The following is a 17,768-nucleotide window of genomic DNA, read 5'->3' on the forward strand; positions in this document are numbered from 1 at the left end:
AAGAGAAGGGCCGATGTACGTGACCCTCACCCCACCCCCGCGCCCCTCATCCCACCCCCGCGTCGCTTTCTCTGGGCTTGGCGAGAAGCATAAAGGGCGGTTTTCTGCTGCTGCTGCTGCTGCTGCTGCTGCTAAGTCGGTTCAGTCGTCTCCGACTCTGTGCGACCCCATAAATGGAAGTCCACCAGGCTCCCCCGTCCCTGGAATTCTCCAGGCAAGAACACTGGAGTGGGTTGTCATTTCCTTCTCCGGACGGTTCTCGAGGACTCCGCAAACCGGAACCCCGCTCGGGATTGGGCGTCGGCGGTGTCACGCCCCGGAGGGGGCGGTGCCCACGTCTGCCTTCAATTGGTCGTGCACGTTCCTCGGCAGCGTCACAATGCCCGGGATGCGCGCTGTGTTCTGGTCCCTGATCCTGATTCAGGTGGGACGGCAATGGCGGGGCCTAGGGCCTGGGCTGCGGGGCTCGGGGTGGGAGGACCTGGGGATCCGGGGAGGACGGTGTGCCGGGGCGCGCGCCCAAGTGAGGCTGGCACCGGCAGGGGGACCCTAGAGGAAAAACTTGGACGAAGCGTGAGTTTTCTCATAAAGGAAACCCAGATAGCCAGCGGGTAATCTTCCCCATCCTGATCCCCATGCGGGGTCCAGCCTGCTGCACCCTCTCTGCCTGCCGGGGAGCGCTGAGGGGGTTGGCGGAGAAAGGGCGGGCTGGGGGCCGGCGAATGGGCGCGGGGCGGTGGGGCGACGAACGGCGCGGAGGAGACCGGCGGAGATGGGAACGGGGGAGCTGGAGAAGGGGGCGGCGCGGGGAGGGGAGCCCGGCGGAGATGAGCGCGCGGGTGCGGTCGGGGGGGCGGGCGGTGGCGGGGGGGGAGGGGTGGGGGGCGGGGGGGGAGGGGTGGGGGGGCGGGGGAGGGGCGGGCGGTGGCCGGGGTTGGGGGAGGGGGCGGGAGGGGTGCGGTGGCGGGGGAGGGGCGGGCGGTGGCCGGGGTTGGGGGAGGGGGCGGGGCGGCAGCGGAAACCTGACGGCACGTTGCCGGCCAGCCGCGGCCTCAGCACTGCTCGTGGTCCGAGTTGTCTTAAGTTTAAAAGCTCTATTTCCAATATTCTGGGAGGTGGGTCATAGAGGATCCTGCTGTGATGTATGTCAGAGAGTGTTTTGCCTATGTTCTCCTCTAGGAGTTTTATAGTTTCTGGTCTTACGTTGAGATCTTTAATCCATTTTGAGTTTATTTTTGTGTATGGTGTTAGAAAGTGTTCTAGTTTCATTCTTTTACAAGTGGTTGACCAGAGTTCCCAGCACCACTTGTTAAAGAGATTGTCTTTAATCCATTGTATATTCTTGCCTCCTTTGTCAAAGATAAGGTGTCCATATGTGCGTGGATTTATCTCTGGGCTTTCTATTTTGTTCCATTGATCTATATTTCTGTCTTTGTGCCAGTACCATACTGTCTTGATAACTGTGGCTTTGTAGTAGAGCCTGAAGTCAGGTAGGTTGATTCCTCCAGTTCCATTCTTCTTTCTCAAGATCGCTTTGGCTATTCGAGGTTTTTTGTTTTTCCATACAAATTGTGAAATTATTTGTTCTAGCTCTGTGAAGAATGCTGTTGGTAGCCTGATAGGGATTGCATTGAATCTATAGATTGCTTTGGGTAGTATACTCATTTTCACTACATTGATTCTTCCAATCCATGAACATGGTATATTTCTCCATCTGTTACTGTCCTCTTTGATTTCTTTCACCAGTGTTTTATAGTTTTCTATATATAGGTCTTTAGATTCTTTAGGTAGATATATTCCTAAGTATTTTATTCTTTCCGTTGCAATGGTGAATGGAATTGTTTCCTTAATTTCTCTTTCTGTTTTCTCATTATTAGTGTATAGGAATGCAAGGGATTTCTGTGTGTTGATTTTATATCCTGCAACTTTACTATAGTCATTGATTAGTTCTAGTAATTTTCTGGTGGAGTCTTTAGGGTTTTCTATGTAGAGGATCATGTCATCTGCAAACAGTGAGAGCTTTACTTCTTCTTTTCCAATTTGGATTCCTTTTATTTCTTTTTCTGTTCTGATTGCTGTGGCCAAAACTTCCAAAACTATGTTGAATAGTAATGGTGAAAGTGGGCACCCTTGTCTTGTTCCTGACTTTAGAGGAAATGCTTTCAATTTTTCACCATTGAGGATAATGTTTGCTGTGGGTTTGTCATATATAGCTTTGATTATGTTGAGGTATGTTCCTTCTATTCCTGCTTTCTGGAGAGTTTTTATCATAAATGGATGTTGAATTTTGTCAAAGGCTTTCTCTGCATCTATTGAGATAATCATATGGTTTTTATTTTTCAATTTGTTGATGTGGTGTATTACGTTGATTGATTTGCGGATATTGAAGAATCCTTGCATCCCTGGGATAAAGCCCACTTGGTCATGGTGTATGATCTTTTTAATGTGTTGTTGGATTCTGATTGCTAGAATTTTGTTAAGGATTTTTGCATCTATGTTCATCAGTGATATTGGCCTGTAGTTTTCTTTTTTTGTGGGATCTTTGTCAGGTTTTGGTATTAGGGTGATGGTGGCCTCATAGAATGAGTTTGGAAGTTTACCATCCTCTGCAATTTTCTGGAAGAGTTTGAGCGGGATAGGTGTTAGCTCTTCTCTAAATTTTTGGTAGAATTCAGCTGTGAAGCCGTCTGGACCTGGGCTTTTGTTTGCTGGAAGATTTTTTTATTACAGTTTCAATTTCCGTGCTTGTGATGGGTCTGTTAAGATTTTCTATTTCTTCCTGATCGAGTTTTGGAAAGTTGTACTTTTCTAAGAATTTGTCCATTTCTTCCTCATTGTCCATTTTATTGGCATATAATTGTTGATAGTAGTCTCTTATGATCCTTTGTATTTCTGTGTTGTCTGTTGTGATCTCTCCATTTTCATTTCTAATTTTATTGATTTGATTTTTCTCCCTTTGTTTCTTGATGAGTCTGGATAATGGTTTGTCAATTTTATTTATCCTTTCAAAGAACCAGCTTTTGGTTTTGTTGATTTTTGCTATGGTCTCTTTTGTTTCTTTTGCATTTATTTCTGCTCTAATTTTTAAGATTTCTTTCCTTCTACTAACCCTGGGGTTCTTCATTTCTTCCTTTTCTAGTTGCTTTAGGTGTAGAGTTAGGTTATTTATTTGACTTTTTTCTTGTTTCTTGAGGTGTGCCTGTATTGCTATGAACTTTCCCCTTAGGACTGCTTTTACCGTGTCCCACAGGTTTTGGGTTGTTGTGTTTTCATTTTCATTCGTTTCTATGCAAATTTTTATTTCTTTTTTGATTTCTTCTGTGATTTGTTGGTTATTCAGCAGTGTGTTGTTCAGCCTCCATATGTTGGATTTTTTAATAGTTTTTCTCCTGTAATTGAGATCTAATCTTACTGCATTGTGGTCAGAAAAGATGCTTGGAATGATTTCTATTTTTTTGAATTTACCAAGGCTAGCTTTATGGCCCAGGATGTGATCTATCCTGGAGAAGGTTCCATGTGCGCTTGAGAAGAAGGTGAAATTCATTGTTTTGGGATGAAATGTCCTATAGATATCAATTAGGTCTAACTGGTCTATTGTATCGTTTAATGTTTGTGTTTCCTTGTTAATTTTCTGTTTAGTTGATCTATCCATAGGTGTGAGTGGGGTATTAAAGTCTCCCACTATTATTGTGTTATTGTTAATTTCTTCTTTCATACAAAAATAAACAAATGGGACCTAATTAACCTTAAAAGCTTCTGCACATCAAAGGAAACTATTAGCAAGGTGAAAAGACAGCCTTCAGAATGGGAGAAGATAATAGCAAATGAAGCAACTGACAAACAACTAATCTCAAGAATATACAAGCAACTCCTACAGCTCAACTCCAGAAAAATAAATGACCCAATCAAAAAATGGGCCAAAGAACTAAATAGACATTTCTCCAAAGAAGACATACAGATGGCTAACAAACACATGAAAAGATGCTCAACATCACTCATTATCAGAGAAATGCAAATCAAAACCACTATGAGGTACCATTTCACACCAGTCAGAATGGCTGCGATCCAAAAGTCTACTAGTAATAAATGCTGGAGAGGGTGTGGAGAAAAGGGAACCCTCTTACACTGTTGGTGGGAATGCAAACTAGTACAGCCACTATGGAGAACAGTGTGGAGATTCCTTAAAAAACTGGAAATAGACATGCCTTATGATCCAGCAATCCCACTGCTGGGCATACACACTGAGAAAACCAGAAGGGAAAGAGACACGAGTACCCCAATGTTCATCGCAGCACTGTTTATAATAGCCAGGACATGGAAGCAACCTAGATGTCCATCAGCAGATGAATGGATAAGAAAGCTGTGGTACATATACACAATGGAGTATTACTCAGCCATTAAAAAGAATACATTTGAATCAGTTCTAATGAGGTGGATGAAACTGGAGCCTATTATACAGAGTGAAGTAAGCCAGAAAGAAAAACACCAATACAGTATACTAACGCATATATATGGAATATAGAAAGATGGTAACAATAACCCTGTGTACGAGACAGCAAAAGAGACACTGATGTATAGATCAGTCTTATGGACTCTGTGGGAGAGGGAGAGGGTGGGAAGATTTGGGAGAATGGCATTGAAACATGTAAAATATCATGTATGAAATGAGTTGCCAGTCCAGGTTCGATGCACGATACTGGATGCTTGGGGCTGGTGCACTGGGACGACCCAGAGGGATGATATGGGGAGGGAGGAGGGAGGAGGGTTCAGGATGGGGAACACATGTATACCTGTGGTGGATTCATTTTGATATTTGGCAAATCTAATACAGTTATGTAAAGTTTAAAAATAAAAAAAAAATAAAAAAAAAGTTTAAAAGCTCTAGTGTGTGTGTGTCTCGCGCGCACACTGCATTGTGCTTTGGCCCCAGGGAAGATGCTTCGGTGCCTTTTCTTCTGCCTCTTGGCCAGGCATAAATCTTTCTTGGTGAAGTATCTGTTTTAATCTTTTGCTCATTAAGGTTTTTTTTTTTTATCTGATTGTTCAGTTTTAAGTATTCTTCATGTGCTTTGGATATAAATCTTTGATCAGATAGACCCTTTTAGAAGGTTTTGTCCAAATTTGTGGCTAGTCTCGTCATTCTCCTAACCGTATCTTTTGTAGAAATTTTCTATTTTGATGAAATCCAGTTGATCAGTTTGTCCCTCTGTGACTGTGCGTTTAGCCTCCTGTTTTCTCCTAGGTTTTCTCCCAGCAGTTCTTATAGTGATATCTTTTATTTTTAAAATTTTTATTTTTGGTTGTGCTCCCCCTTGTGGCTCAGCTGGTAAAGAATCTGCCTGCAATGTGGGAGACCTGGGTTTGATTCTTGAGTTGGGAAGATCCCCTGGAGAAGGGAAAGACTACCCACTCCAGTATTCTGACCTGGAGAATTCCATGGGCTGTATAGTCCATGGGGTCGCATCATTGACTCAATGAACATGAATTTGAGCAAGCTCCAGGAGATGGTGAAGGACAGGGAAGCCTGGCGTGCTGCAGTCCATGGGGTCACAGAGAGTCGGACCTGACTGAGCAACCAAACAGTAACAGCAAGGGTCTAGCTCCATTTTTTTTGCACGCAGATGTCTAGTTTTCTCAATACCATTTCTTCAAAAGACTGTTCTTTCCCCATGAAATGGTCTTGGCACTCTTGTCAAAAATCACTTGACCACATACGTGAGGGCTTGTTTTGGACTCTGTTCTATTCCAGATATTTGTCTTATGCAAGTTCCTAAATGGAAACACACTCCAATATCCTTGCCTGGTAAATCCCGTGGACAGAGGAGCCTGGTAGGCTGCAGTCCATGGGGGCACGGAGTCGGACACGACTTAGCAACTAGACAACTGTTTTGATTATTGTATCTTGGCAGTAAGTTTCAAAATCAGGAAGTGTAAGTTCTTTAACTTTCTTCTTTTTTTTTCAAAGCCCTTTTGGCTATTCTGCGTCCCTTGAGACTCCATATGAATTTCTGTGTGGATTTTCCTTTGTGCAAAAAACATTCATTGGGATTTTGAAAGGGATTCTATTGAATCTTTCAATCACTTGGCATGGTACTGACATCTTCACAATGCTGAGTCTTCCAGCCAATGAACACGGGGTGTCCTTACACTTACTATGTTTTCTTTAAGGATTATTTATACTTGTCTGTTTACATCTTTCACCTTGCTTCTATTCATTTTTCACCGTTTTATTTATTTTGATGCTATAGTAAATGGATTAAGTTTCTTTATTTCTTTTAATTGTTCACTGTCAGTGTATTGAAATGCATTTAATTTCTTGTGTTGGTTTTGTACCCTGTAATTTTGCTAAATTTATTTTTGATTGCTAACAATTTTTTAATGTCACAAAATGACATATTTATGTTCTGTGCATAAAACATAGATGAATAATTGCTTTATGCATTTGCCTTTAAAATGTGTAGGAAAGTGGGGCTTCCCAGGTGTCTCAGTGGTAAAGAATCTGCCTGCCAGTGCCAGAGATGCAAGAGACTTGGGTTCGATCCCTGGGTCAGGAAGAACCCTTGGAGGAGGAAACTGCAGCCCACTCCAGTATTCTTGTCTGGAAATACCAAGGGCAGAGGAGCCTGGTGGGCTTCAGTCCATAGGGTTGCAGAGAGTTGGGCATGCACATACACCAAGGAATGATGAGGGTCACCAAAAAAAAAATTGTGTGGGAAATAAACGTTGAGTTACACAGCAGCATATAACACTGCCTTTTATAAAGTCTGTGCATTTACCCTTTTTCTCTTCGTGTGGCCTTGGGTTACTGTGTGATGTCCTTTTGTTTCAACCACACTGACTTTAGCATTTCTTCCAGGGCAGGCTGCATATCCACAAACTCCCAGTATTGCTGGATATAGAATTCCAGGGAACAATGTTTTTGTTTGTTTTTTTTTTTTTAGCATCTTGAATGTATCAAGCATATTGCCATCTTGAATCCGTGGTTTCTGATGGGACATCTCGTAATCTGATTGAGGATTCCTATCGTTTGTCTTGCTGATTTCAAAATTTTCTTTGTCTTTGGACAGTTTGATTATATGCCTCAGTGTGACTCTCTTTGAATGCATCCTACTGAGAGTTTGATTGGCCTCTTAGATTTATATCCTGTATCGAATGTAGGCTGTTTTAGGCCGTCATTTCTTCTAATAATGTCTCTACCCCCTTTTTCTCCCTCCCTCCTCTGCCGGGGCCTCACAGCTCGTGTCTTGGCTCCCCTGACGGGGGGCTGTAGGTACTCTAAGTGGTGTTTGGTGTTTTTAATCTTTTTTCCTTTCGGTTATCAAATGTCTTGCCTTAATGTTCTCTGACTCTGTCTTTTGCCTGCTCACATATCCTTTCGAATCCCTCTAGTGAATTGCCCATTTCGGTTGCTGCACTGTTTCACTCGAGGTTTTCTTGTTAACTTCCTTTTCAGCTTCCTCTGTTTTTGTTGATCTCCTTTTTTTGTTCATGTATTGTTCTGCTGACTTTCTCCATGTTCCTTTGGCTCTTTAAGTATGTTTAAGACAGTTTTAGAGTTTTGTTTAGTAACTCTGCCATCTGGTCTTGCTCAGGAATGGTTTCTCTGGGTTAGTTTTTTCCTTCGAGCAGGCCGTGCTTTCCTGTTTCTTTGAGTGCCTTGTGATGCTTTTGTTGAAAATGGGAGGGGGCAGGGAACTGGTGCTGGTGGGTCTGCAGACCACCTTCAGATTTTTCCCAGTGTCCCACTGAAGTTCTCAAGTAGAGTTGGAGTCTTGCCTAAGCCTCTCTTTATCCTTTTTTATTTAACTTTTAAAAAACATCTTTCTTGAGAAATAATTCACATATCAGGGCTTCCCTGGCGGTCCAGTGGTTAAGGGTCCACCTTGCAATGCAGGGGACACCTGTTCAATCCCTGATCTAGGAAGGTTCCACATGCCACAGGGAAGCTAGGCCTGAGCACCACAGTACTGAGCCCACGCTCTAGAGCCTGTTCTCTGCAACGAGAGATGCTGCTGCAGCGGGACAACCATGCGCTGCAGCCAGAGAGCAGCCACCATGGGCAGCGACCAGAGAAAGCCTGCGTGCTGCGGGGAGAACCCAACGCAGCCCCAAATAACTAACGAAATAAAAGTATATGAAAAAGTAAAGCACACGTCATACAATTTCACCCCTTTAAATACTTTTTTTTTTTTTTTTGGAATTTTCATGATTTGTGTAACCATTACCACCGTCTATTTTAGAACATTTTTCCCCTCAAAAATCCCTTTTTTTAATCAACCTCTGTCTCCCCATTTTGTTTCCCTGGTAGCTCAGAAGGTAAAGAATCTGCCTGCAATAAGGGAAACCTCAGTTCGATCCCTGGATTGGGAAGATCCCCTGGAAAAGGGCTTGGCAACCCTCTCCAGTATTCTTGCCTGCAGAATCCCATGGACAGAGGAGCCTGGCGGGCTACAGTCCTTGGGGTCACAAAGAGTCCAGCGCTACTGAGCGACTGACCACATCTCCCCATCTCCCCTCGCCCTAAGCAACCACTCATCTACTCTTTGTCCCTAGTGTCCCGATTCTAAATGGTTCACAAGAATGAAATCACATAACACGAGCTTTATGATTGACTTCTTTTACTTAGCATAAGGTTTTCAAGAGTCATTCATGTTTTTCAAGGCTCATCCATAATATTCCGTTGTATGGATTTATCCCATTTTGTGTAATTTTTAAACACAAATCTGTAGGTAGAACTGTAGATAAAAAGAAACCCCTGTATTCATTTTTCCCCTATACCTCATGATCTGCTCCCCCTCGCTTGCAGTTCCAAGCAGTTTCGGTCCTTGTTGTTCAGGCGCTAAGTCGTGTCCAAGTCTTTGCAACCCCACGGACTGCAGCACACCAGGCTTCCCCTGTCCTTCACTATCTCCAGGAGTTTGCTCAAACTCACGTCCGCTGAGTCGGTGATGCTATCCAACCATCTCATCCTCTGTCATCCCCTTCTCCTCCATTTTTCCCAGCATCGGGGTCTTTTCCAGTGAATCAGCCCTTCCCGTCAGGTGGCCAAAGTACTGGAGCTTCAGCTTCAACAACAGTCCTTCCAAAGGGTAGTCAGGGTTGATTTCCTTTAGGATTGACTGATTTCACTCTTTTGTCCAAGGGCCTCTCAAGAGTCGTCTCCAACCCCAGAGCATGACAGCGTCAGTTCTTTATGGTCCAAGTCTCACATCCATTTGTTTGTCCTCCACCCTGAGAGTAACAGGCACAGATCAGTTATCTCTTAAAAATTTCAAAATAATTGGTTTCTCCTCTGAAGCAGTCCGAAGTATATTTCTTCAGAAAGTAAAATTTCACTTCTGTGAGACCCTTCTTCTTGACTCACTTCTCATCTTGATTGCGTTTCTTCGAATCCTGTCCTAACTGCCTTTGGGCTGTTTATTCCTCTCTCTCTTTCTTTTCTTTCCCAGCCTGTGGGATTAGTTCCCCTACTAGGGTCAGACTCCCGTCGCCCGCACTGGCAGCTCGAGTCTTAGCCTGGGAGCTCCAAGGAAGTCCTGTCTCTGACCCTTGACCTGCCGCTGTTGCCGGGTCATCACTGCAGCGTCTGCCTCGGCAGGAGAATTTGCTTGACCAAGCTGGTGAGAGGCTCTGCCGGCTCGTTTAACAGTGCGTCCTTACCGAAAGCACCCTCTGTTCAGTTGCTCGTTGCATGAGTTGAATTTTTCAAAAGATGAATGAGCTCATATTTAACCTCCGTGAAACTAGCTCTTTATTCTGTAGCCTTAGCACGGTCGAACGGCACGGACCGACCGTGTAATAGTGTGTTTCTCAATTTGGGTTCATCTCATGGCTTCTCATTTGCAGTGAACATGCTCCCGGTGGTGGTGTGCTGTGCTCTGGTGGCTTAGTTCAGGTGGTGGTTGCCAGGTTTCTTTGCTGTAAAGTCAGTGTCTTCCCTGTGTTGTTACCAAGTGTCTTATGTGGAGTTGCTTTGAAATCATGCAACTATTCTTTCCTCTCATACTTTGATTTATGAACGTTAGCATTTATTGATGATTCTTGCCTGAGAGAAGAATCATCGTTTACTTTTTTCGTAAAGTAGATTTTCTTCTTTATTTATTTTTTATTATTTTATTTTATTTTTAAAATTTATAATATTGTATTGGTTTTGCCATATATCAACATGAATCCGCCACAGGTATACGTGTGTTCCCCATCCTGAACCCTCCTCCCTCCTCCCTCCTCCCTCCCCGTACCATCCCTCTGGGTCGTCCCAGTGCACCAGCCCCAAGCATCCAGTATCGTGCATTGAACCTGGACTGGCAACTCGTTTCATATATGATAAAAAGCTATCCAAATACTTTTTCTCTGTGACTTTTGCTTCATTTTTACTAAGGTGAAAAATAAATCAGAAAAAAAAATACAAATAGAGTCTGCCATCGGGGGCAAAAAAAAAAATGAATCTGGGAAGACAGAGGGCATAAGGGAAGCAGAAGTCAGAAAAGAAAGGGAGAAAAAAAATCACAGAGAAAATGTGATATCAGGAACAGAAAAGGAGATGGTAGAAATTGACTCAGAGTACGAAGCCAGTGCATATAAATAGGCTAAACTCATTTATGAATTATCAGGATGAATTAGAAAAGTCTAGTGATGTGGCGTTGTTCAGAGCTATACCTAAGAGACAGTCTTACAGCAGAAACACAGCCTCCTGCAGTGCAGGCGGACAGACAAAGGTATGAGCCAGAGGTATTCTCACTCACAGCCTTGTCACAGGCAGATTGGAGAGCGTGCAGGCTAGAAAGCGTCCACGACTCAGTGACCAGAGGGAGAAGCCCCAGAGGAAATACCGCGGATCCTGCATTCTACGCTTCCCCTGTGATAGGATCGCTTTGAGTACAGAATTAACCACACTGACCACACCCGGAAAGGAAACCACAGTTCAGTCCCTGGGAGCCTCTGTCAGCCCATTTTCACCAACCTGTCAATATATAATCTTGCTTTACATGTGTCTCTGTTTAAAGACACCTGATTTAATATATACTTAATTCACTAACTGGGAACTCAGGGCCTGTGGCACTGTATGGGCTGCCTGTACAAAGTTTAAGATGCCTTTTTTCTACATATGTAGACACATTGCAGCCTTCTGTCCTTCAGAACACCAGGTGAGACTGGCTTAGGAGACCTTGCTTTTCTTTCCTTTTTGCCGAGCCACACGGCATGCTTGATCTTAGTTCCTCGGCCAGGGATAGTACATGCGCCACCCCCGTAGTGGAAACGCAAAGTCTTAACCGTTGGACCCTAGGGGACCATTTTAAAATGTCAAGATCACCAACCAAAGACATGAAAACCAGGTGCAGAAATTCTACAATTTACACTGAGAGCTGGCAGAAGAAGGCAGCAGCGCCTGAACTGGACCTGTGTTTCCAGGATGTGTTGAGCATAGACTCTTGCCCTTCCGTGCACGTCCAGGAAGGCATCAGGAGTCTTGACGTTGGGGTAACGAACACATTTCAGCATGTAGGCAAGTTCAAAAACACAGAATTCAGCAAACAATTGAGGCTCAACTGTCCTAGAGAAACACGTGAAACCGTATGTCAACAGTAACACCTCAAAGTACAGAAAGCAAAGAATGACGTAATTACACGGTGAAATCTAGAGCCCACAGACTTGGTACGAGAGCTTAGTATATCTCAAAGCCAGAAGTCGAGCAGGATAGGAAATTGGTGCGGATTTGCAGTTACTGGGACCTTGTGATCGACGGGCTCCGGTGTGTCCGCACGTGTGCACATTCACGGGCACAACGATGCAGACATTCAGATACAGACGCTCAGATCCCCGTTCCCAACACACAGACAGTGTCCTCTCGACAAAGTCTTGTGCACCTGCTGAAAACATGAACTGTATGCTAGAAGAAAATCAAAGACTAACTAAATTCCAAAGGCTCACGACCACAAAAGGTCTACTTCTGACCAGGTACAGGGAATAGACGTTAGCCACGGAGGTGTCAACAGATCCACACGCATCTGGGGATGAAAGAGCATATTCCCCACACAACCCTGCTCCATACTGCGAGTGGAGCAGCAGGGAGACGGAGGAAAGTCCCCGGCCTGCGCCTGCCCGACGACGTCCCCTCCTGAGGGAGGCCGTACCCCGGGGGAGCTGACACTCCCTGCTCAGGGGTGTTGGTGTCTGCTCCCATCAGGAGCGGAGACATCTGAAAATGCCCTTGTCCCCTCTCTCATTGAAGGTGGCTGTGGCAACAGGGGAGACCTCCTGTAACCCAGGCGAATATGAGGTTCCAGGTGACCTTTCCTGCAGCAGATTCTGCCCGGCTGGTGAGTCTGGGGTGATTTCCAGAGCTTTCCAGGGAAGACTTCTGCTTGGGAGAGGGGAGGTCGGGGACACTTTGAGCTGAGCTGGGGGCAGCCTGTGGGAAGAACCTGGCTGTCTGGGATGGGGGACAGTCTGTCCTTGGCAACCACCAGCACCCTGAACCCTGTCCAGACACACAGACACACGCCCATGTGATCAGCGAAGTCCCTTCCCAGCCCCCTCTGTGAGGGGCAGCTGTCCCTTCACCACGGGCATCCCCCCCCCCCAACCCCCGCACACACCTGCACACACGCTGTGCCTTCCAGGGGCCCGTGGTTCAGAGCCCAAGCACCTGGTACCTGGACCCGTAGCCCCGTACCCTCCCCACACTCCCCAGCCCACCCACCTGTGCACACACTATAGACGTTCATACGCACACATCTCTGCATTCACACGCACACCTGCAGGAACCACGTGTAGGGAACAAAGGGACGCTGTTGGTCTGACTTAAAGTCTTGTGACCTTGCTCCAGCGCCCACGCATTGCAGGGCATCGGTACAAGCTGGGGGGTGATGTGGGTCCCTGGTCTCTGGGACGGACACCTGTGGCCTGGGATCAGTCTAGCTGTTCCCAGGAGGCCAGGGTGGGTTGGGGGTACTGTGCGGGGGGTCTGGTCTCCAGGTGACTCGGGACCTCCTCCAGCCAAGGCCTCAGAGACTGGGCGGGGTCCCCACCTCCCCTCCGTGTCCCGTCTCACACAGGCTACTACGTAAGCAGACCCATAGACCAGGACCACCACATTGGAGCCTGCTCGCAGTGCGAGTCTGGAACTTTCACAGCTCATCCCAACGAGCAGACACAATGCACGCCATGTGCCAAGTGCAGAGAGGGTAAGTGGTGGCAGTCCCGCTCACATGCCCCGTTGACCCGGCCCATGGGAACCTCCCCAAGGGCAATGAACGGTCCCAGAGGAGCGCGGCGGGAGCCCTCGTCAGGGAGCACTTGTTGGTCACGATGCGCTGTGTGTTGCCTGAAGAAGCAGCTGCGAGTCATTAGGGTTTCAGACTTGCTGAGTATCAGTACAGTACACAGAAGTTCTTCTATCTCTGTGTATCGATGACATTGTTTAAATAGGTAATTTTCCAATTTATTTATCTTTAATTGGAGTGTAATTGCTTCACAACGTTGCATTAGTTTCTGCTGCACAAAAACGTAAATCAGCTAAGTGTATGTTTATATCCCCTTCCTCTTCAGCCTCCCCGCCACCACCCTTGAAATGTAATTTAAAAATACGACTTGCATTGGCAAAAAAAAAAAAAAGATTTCTGGAATAAATCTAGCAAAGCATGTATAAATATATACGTGAAAAAACTACCTTTAATGAAATATAAATACAGAGGGAAATACCACAATATAGGAAACCAGGAGGCTCAGTGTTTTGCTTTTCTTGTGCTGTGGCCGTGCTGTGTGGCTTGCAACATCTTAGTTCCCGACCAGGAGTTGAACTTGGGCCCTGGAAGTGAAAGCTTCTTAACCACTGGACCAGCAGGGAACTCATTTGGTGTTGTGTAAGGATCAGTTTTTCCTGGAATGGTGCTTAGATTTTGTGCATTCCCAATGAAAATTTCAGTGTATCAATGTATAAATCAATTCATCTTGCCATAGACTTTAAACTGATATGGTTTTTATTTTTAAGAGGTAAAAATATGAGACTTCCCTGGCGGTCCAGTGGTTAAGAATCACCTGCTGATGCAGGGCACGCAGGTTCATCCCCTGCTTTTCGAAGATCACACGTGCCACCAAGTGGCTACGCCCGTGGGCCACAACTACTGTGCCCACGTACCCTAGGGCCCATGCCCTGCAGGAAGAGAAGTCACCAGAATGAGAAGCCACAACAGAGAGTAGCACCCGCTTGCCACAACTAGAGAGAGTGTGCACACAGCAGGAAGAGCCGCACGGCCAAAAACAAATGCGTTAAAAAAAAAAAAAAGGTAAAATCATCCCAGCAGGAGTTGTCATGAACTTACTGTCCTGACACCTGCTGGAACAGCTTTCTTGGAAGATGAAAAAACAAGATAGCACCCTAGCTGCCCCTCGTATTTGACTCAGCAGAGACAGTGAGGCGGAGTGACATTCACGTGGGGGCAGAGAGTTGGCCCCGAGGAAACAGCTGCATAGACGTGAGATGTGGGTGCAGCCCCAGGACCCAGCCCTTCGCAGGTGGAAGGGCGGAACCCTCCAGCGATGCTCGGAGAGACCGTTCTCGGTCCACACCAAGTAGGGCTGTTGTGATCTTTCTGGGGAAACGAGTGGACACGTTGATTTGGGGTGTATCTGAGCAGGTGGCCCTCTGCCTCCAGCCCAGATTGCCAGGGCACCCACAGCTCCTCCTCAGACACCCAGACGGCAGGGGTGAGGTCTGGAGGTGGGTGCACGTGCTGAGCCTTTGACTGAACCTGAACATGGCCGGGGGGCAGGACAGAGTCCAGGCCCCGGTGACTGACCCTCGGCCCGCCTCCAGCAGATCAGGAAGTGGTGAAGCGCTGCACCGCCACCAGCGACCAGGAGTGCCAGTGCCAGCCGGGCAAGTTCTACTGCGACTCCGTGAACTGCAGAGAGAGCTGCTTCCGGTGTACAAGGTGCCACCTAGCGGTGGGAGCCGGCCAGCAGGCCCGGGCGGGGGCTCTCTTCTCCACTCACCTGTTTGGTTTCGGGTCACTTACTCAGCCACCCCCTGGCCGGAGCCTCTGTTTTCCCATCTGTGTAATGGGGCTAATGGTAACACCAGCCCCAGTGAGGAGCCCTGAGGATTAAGGCAGACGAGTCACCCGGAAGTTTCCATGTGGGGGTGAACTGGAGTCATTGCTCATCCATTTCTTCCTGCTTTCATTCACTCATTCATGCGTGATTGTGAGCCCCGCTGTGGTCTGCGGGGTCGTATTGCAGGCTTGGGCCCCAGCAGTGGTGGAGAGCACCCCAACATGTATGCAGTGATGGGCTCACGAGGGACAGAGAGGCTGCAGGAGACAGGGCCCTAGAGCGGAGGCAGGGAGGGCGGGATGGAGGACGGGATGGAGGGGAGGAGCTGTAGGCAGGGGGCGCCCCCCAGGCGCCGGGCCCAGGTCGGATGGCCAGTGCGTGTTTTCTGCCCCTGATGTTACAAAGCACCTCCACCGGGAGGCTTTTGAAAAACAAGAAGCATGTATTCTTTCACAGTTCTGGAGACCGGAAGTCGGAAATCGAAGTGTCAGCAGGGCCAGGCTCCTTCCATAGGCTCTCGGGAGGAATCTCTCGCTTCCTCAGCTTTGCCGGTACTCCTTGGCGCTCCTTGGCTTGTGGACGCATTGCTTCCGTCTCTGCTTCCGCCTTCCAGGGATGTTCTCCCGTGTGCATCTTCACATGGCCTTCTGTCTGTCTGCATACATCTTCCCTCTTGTGAGGACGCTGCTCACTGACTGAGGCCCACCCTGATCCGGTGTGACCTCCTCTTAAAGGATTACATCTGCAGAGACCCTGTTTCCACATCAGGTTGCATTCTGTGGTTTCTGGTGGGCTTAGATTTGGGGCAGACTTTGAGGAAGACACTCAGAATGGTAAAGCCACTTGTAAAATCACCTGCATTTGTAGATTCTTAAATACAACTCAGGCCAGCTTGGGCTGTTGGCTCAGGAACCTGCCAAGTCCAAAGGAAGGACTGCCTCCAGGTCTGGGTTGATCAGCTCTGGCTTGTCCCCTTCTCCACGAGCTTCATCTCAGGCTGCTTTCCCTCCCGGTAGAGGTACGGCCACGTCAGGTCCAGTCCCCGTGGCCACACACAGCTCTATCCGGGGACAGAGACGGGGGCACTTCCCCATCTATCAGAGATGCCTAAGTTTTATTCTCATTGATCCAGTGTGGGCCAGATAGCCCAGCACATGCCAGACACTGGTGACCTGAAACCTCATGGGCCTGCTGAGGAGGTTGGGTTGGTCCTTCTAACCCCTGACCGGTGGGGTGGTGAGTAAGATTCCTTGGGTCGGCCCGAGCGAGGGGAAAGGATGCTCACAGTTTCTTTGTTCTTCTCTCAGGTGTGAAGGAGACAGTGCCATCCTTCAGCCCTGCAATGCCACAAGCAATACCATTTGTGCCGTAAATCCACAGTCAGGTAAGGGCCTGATTCCATCTCTTAAATTCATAAAGGCCAAAGACTGAGGCTCTGGGGGTCCCAAAGTCCCTGTTGTCACAACTCATCTCTGCTGCTGTAATGAAAGAAGCCAGAGGCTGTGATCAGAGGTGCTTGGCTACGTGTCAGTAAACTTTATTCGTAAAAGTGGGCTATGGGCCATGGGTCATCGTTCATAGACTCCTGTCTTGAGTAAACAGAATCCTTGTGGACAAGTTATGGCTTCCCTGTCCTTGTCCCATGAGTTCTGGCTGTGTGGGCTCAGTGTGAGCCCACCAGGCTGACCAGGTAGCAGGTGGAAGGGACTGACCACCCTGTGAGACCTGTCCTTCCTGACATCCCAACACCTGGCCACATCCCTGCTTGGCGGGACCTCAGATGGGACTTAGGAATGTGAGTTCGGTGCACGCCCCCAGCAGAATTGATGCTCTACTACTGTGCAAATCTGTGCAAGACTATTTTCCTTTTCTTTTTTTAAATTGAAGTCTTGGTGATTTACATTGGTGCAAAGTGATTCGGTTATACACACACACACACAGATATGTACATGTGTGTGTATGCTAAGTCACTTCAGTTGTGTCCAACTCTTTGCGAGCACATGGACTGTAGCTTGTCAGGCTACTCTGTCCATGGGATTCTCCCAGGCAAGAATATTGGAGTCGGTTGCCTTGCCCTCCTCCAGGGGATCTTCCAAACCAAGGGATTGAACCCGTGTCTCTTACATGTCCTACATTGGCAGGCGGGTTCTTTACCACCTGCTTCCTCATAGCTCAGTTGGTAAAGAATCTGCCTGCAATGCAGGAGACCTTGGTTCCCTTCCTGGGTCAGGAAGATCCACTGGAGAAGGGAAAGGCTACCGACTCCAGTATTCTGGCCTAGAGAATTCCATGGACTTTATAGTCCATAGTTGGACACAACTGAGTGACTTTCACTCACTCAGCACCACCTGGGAAGCCCCATAAATATATGTATACACATACATAGTCAAAGCTGTGATTTTTCTAATAGTCATTTATGGATGTGAAAGTTAGATCGTAAAGAAGGCTGAGCCGAAGAATTGATGCTTTTGAACTGTCGTGTTGGAGAAGACTCTTGAGAGTCCCCTGGTCTGCAAGGAGATCAAACCAGTCAATCCTAAAGGAAATCAGTCCTGAATATTCATTGGAAGGACTGATGTTGAAGCTGAAGCTCCAATACTTTGGCCACCTGATGAGAAGACCTGACTCCTTGGAAAAGAGCCTGATGCTGGGAAAGATTGAGGGCAGGAGAATAAGGGGAGGACAGAGGACGAGATGCTGGATGGCAAAACCGA

The 17,768-nt window shown here is 47.1% G+C and overlaps 1 protein-coding gene across 1 annotated transcript in view; it reads left to right on the top strand.

Annotated features, from left to right (window-relative positions):
- The first annotated feature begins 278 nt into the window (after positions 1-278).
- LOC102404009 (tumor necrosis factor receptor superfamily member 26) overlaps positions 279-17,768 on the top strand; it is a 29,326-nt gene continuing 11,836 nt past the window's right edge. Inside the window, exons 1-5 of the mRNA XM_025286891.3 lie at positions 279-424; positions 12,230-12,317; positions 13,056-13,184; positions 14,819-14,933; positions 16,362-16,438. Of these exons, the coding sequence (XP_025142676.3) occupies positions 380-424; positions 12,230-12,317; positions 13,056-13,184; positions 14,819-14,933; positions 16,362-16,438 (454 nt within the window). The 5' untranslated portion in view covers positions 279-379. The remainder of the gene's footprint in view (positions 425-12,229; positions 12,318-13,055; positions 13,185-14,818; positions 14,934-16,361; positions 16,439-17,768) is intronic.

The sequence above is a fragment of the Bubalus bubalis genome, chromosome 5 (genome assembly GCF_019923935.1).
Source record: "Bubalus bubalis isolate 160015118507 breed Murrah chromosome 5, NDDB_SH_1, whole genome shotgun sequence".
Lineage (NCBI taxonomy): Eukaryota > Metazoa > Chordata > Mammalia > Artiodactyla > Bovidae > Bubalus > Bubalus bubalis.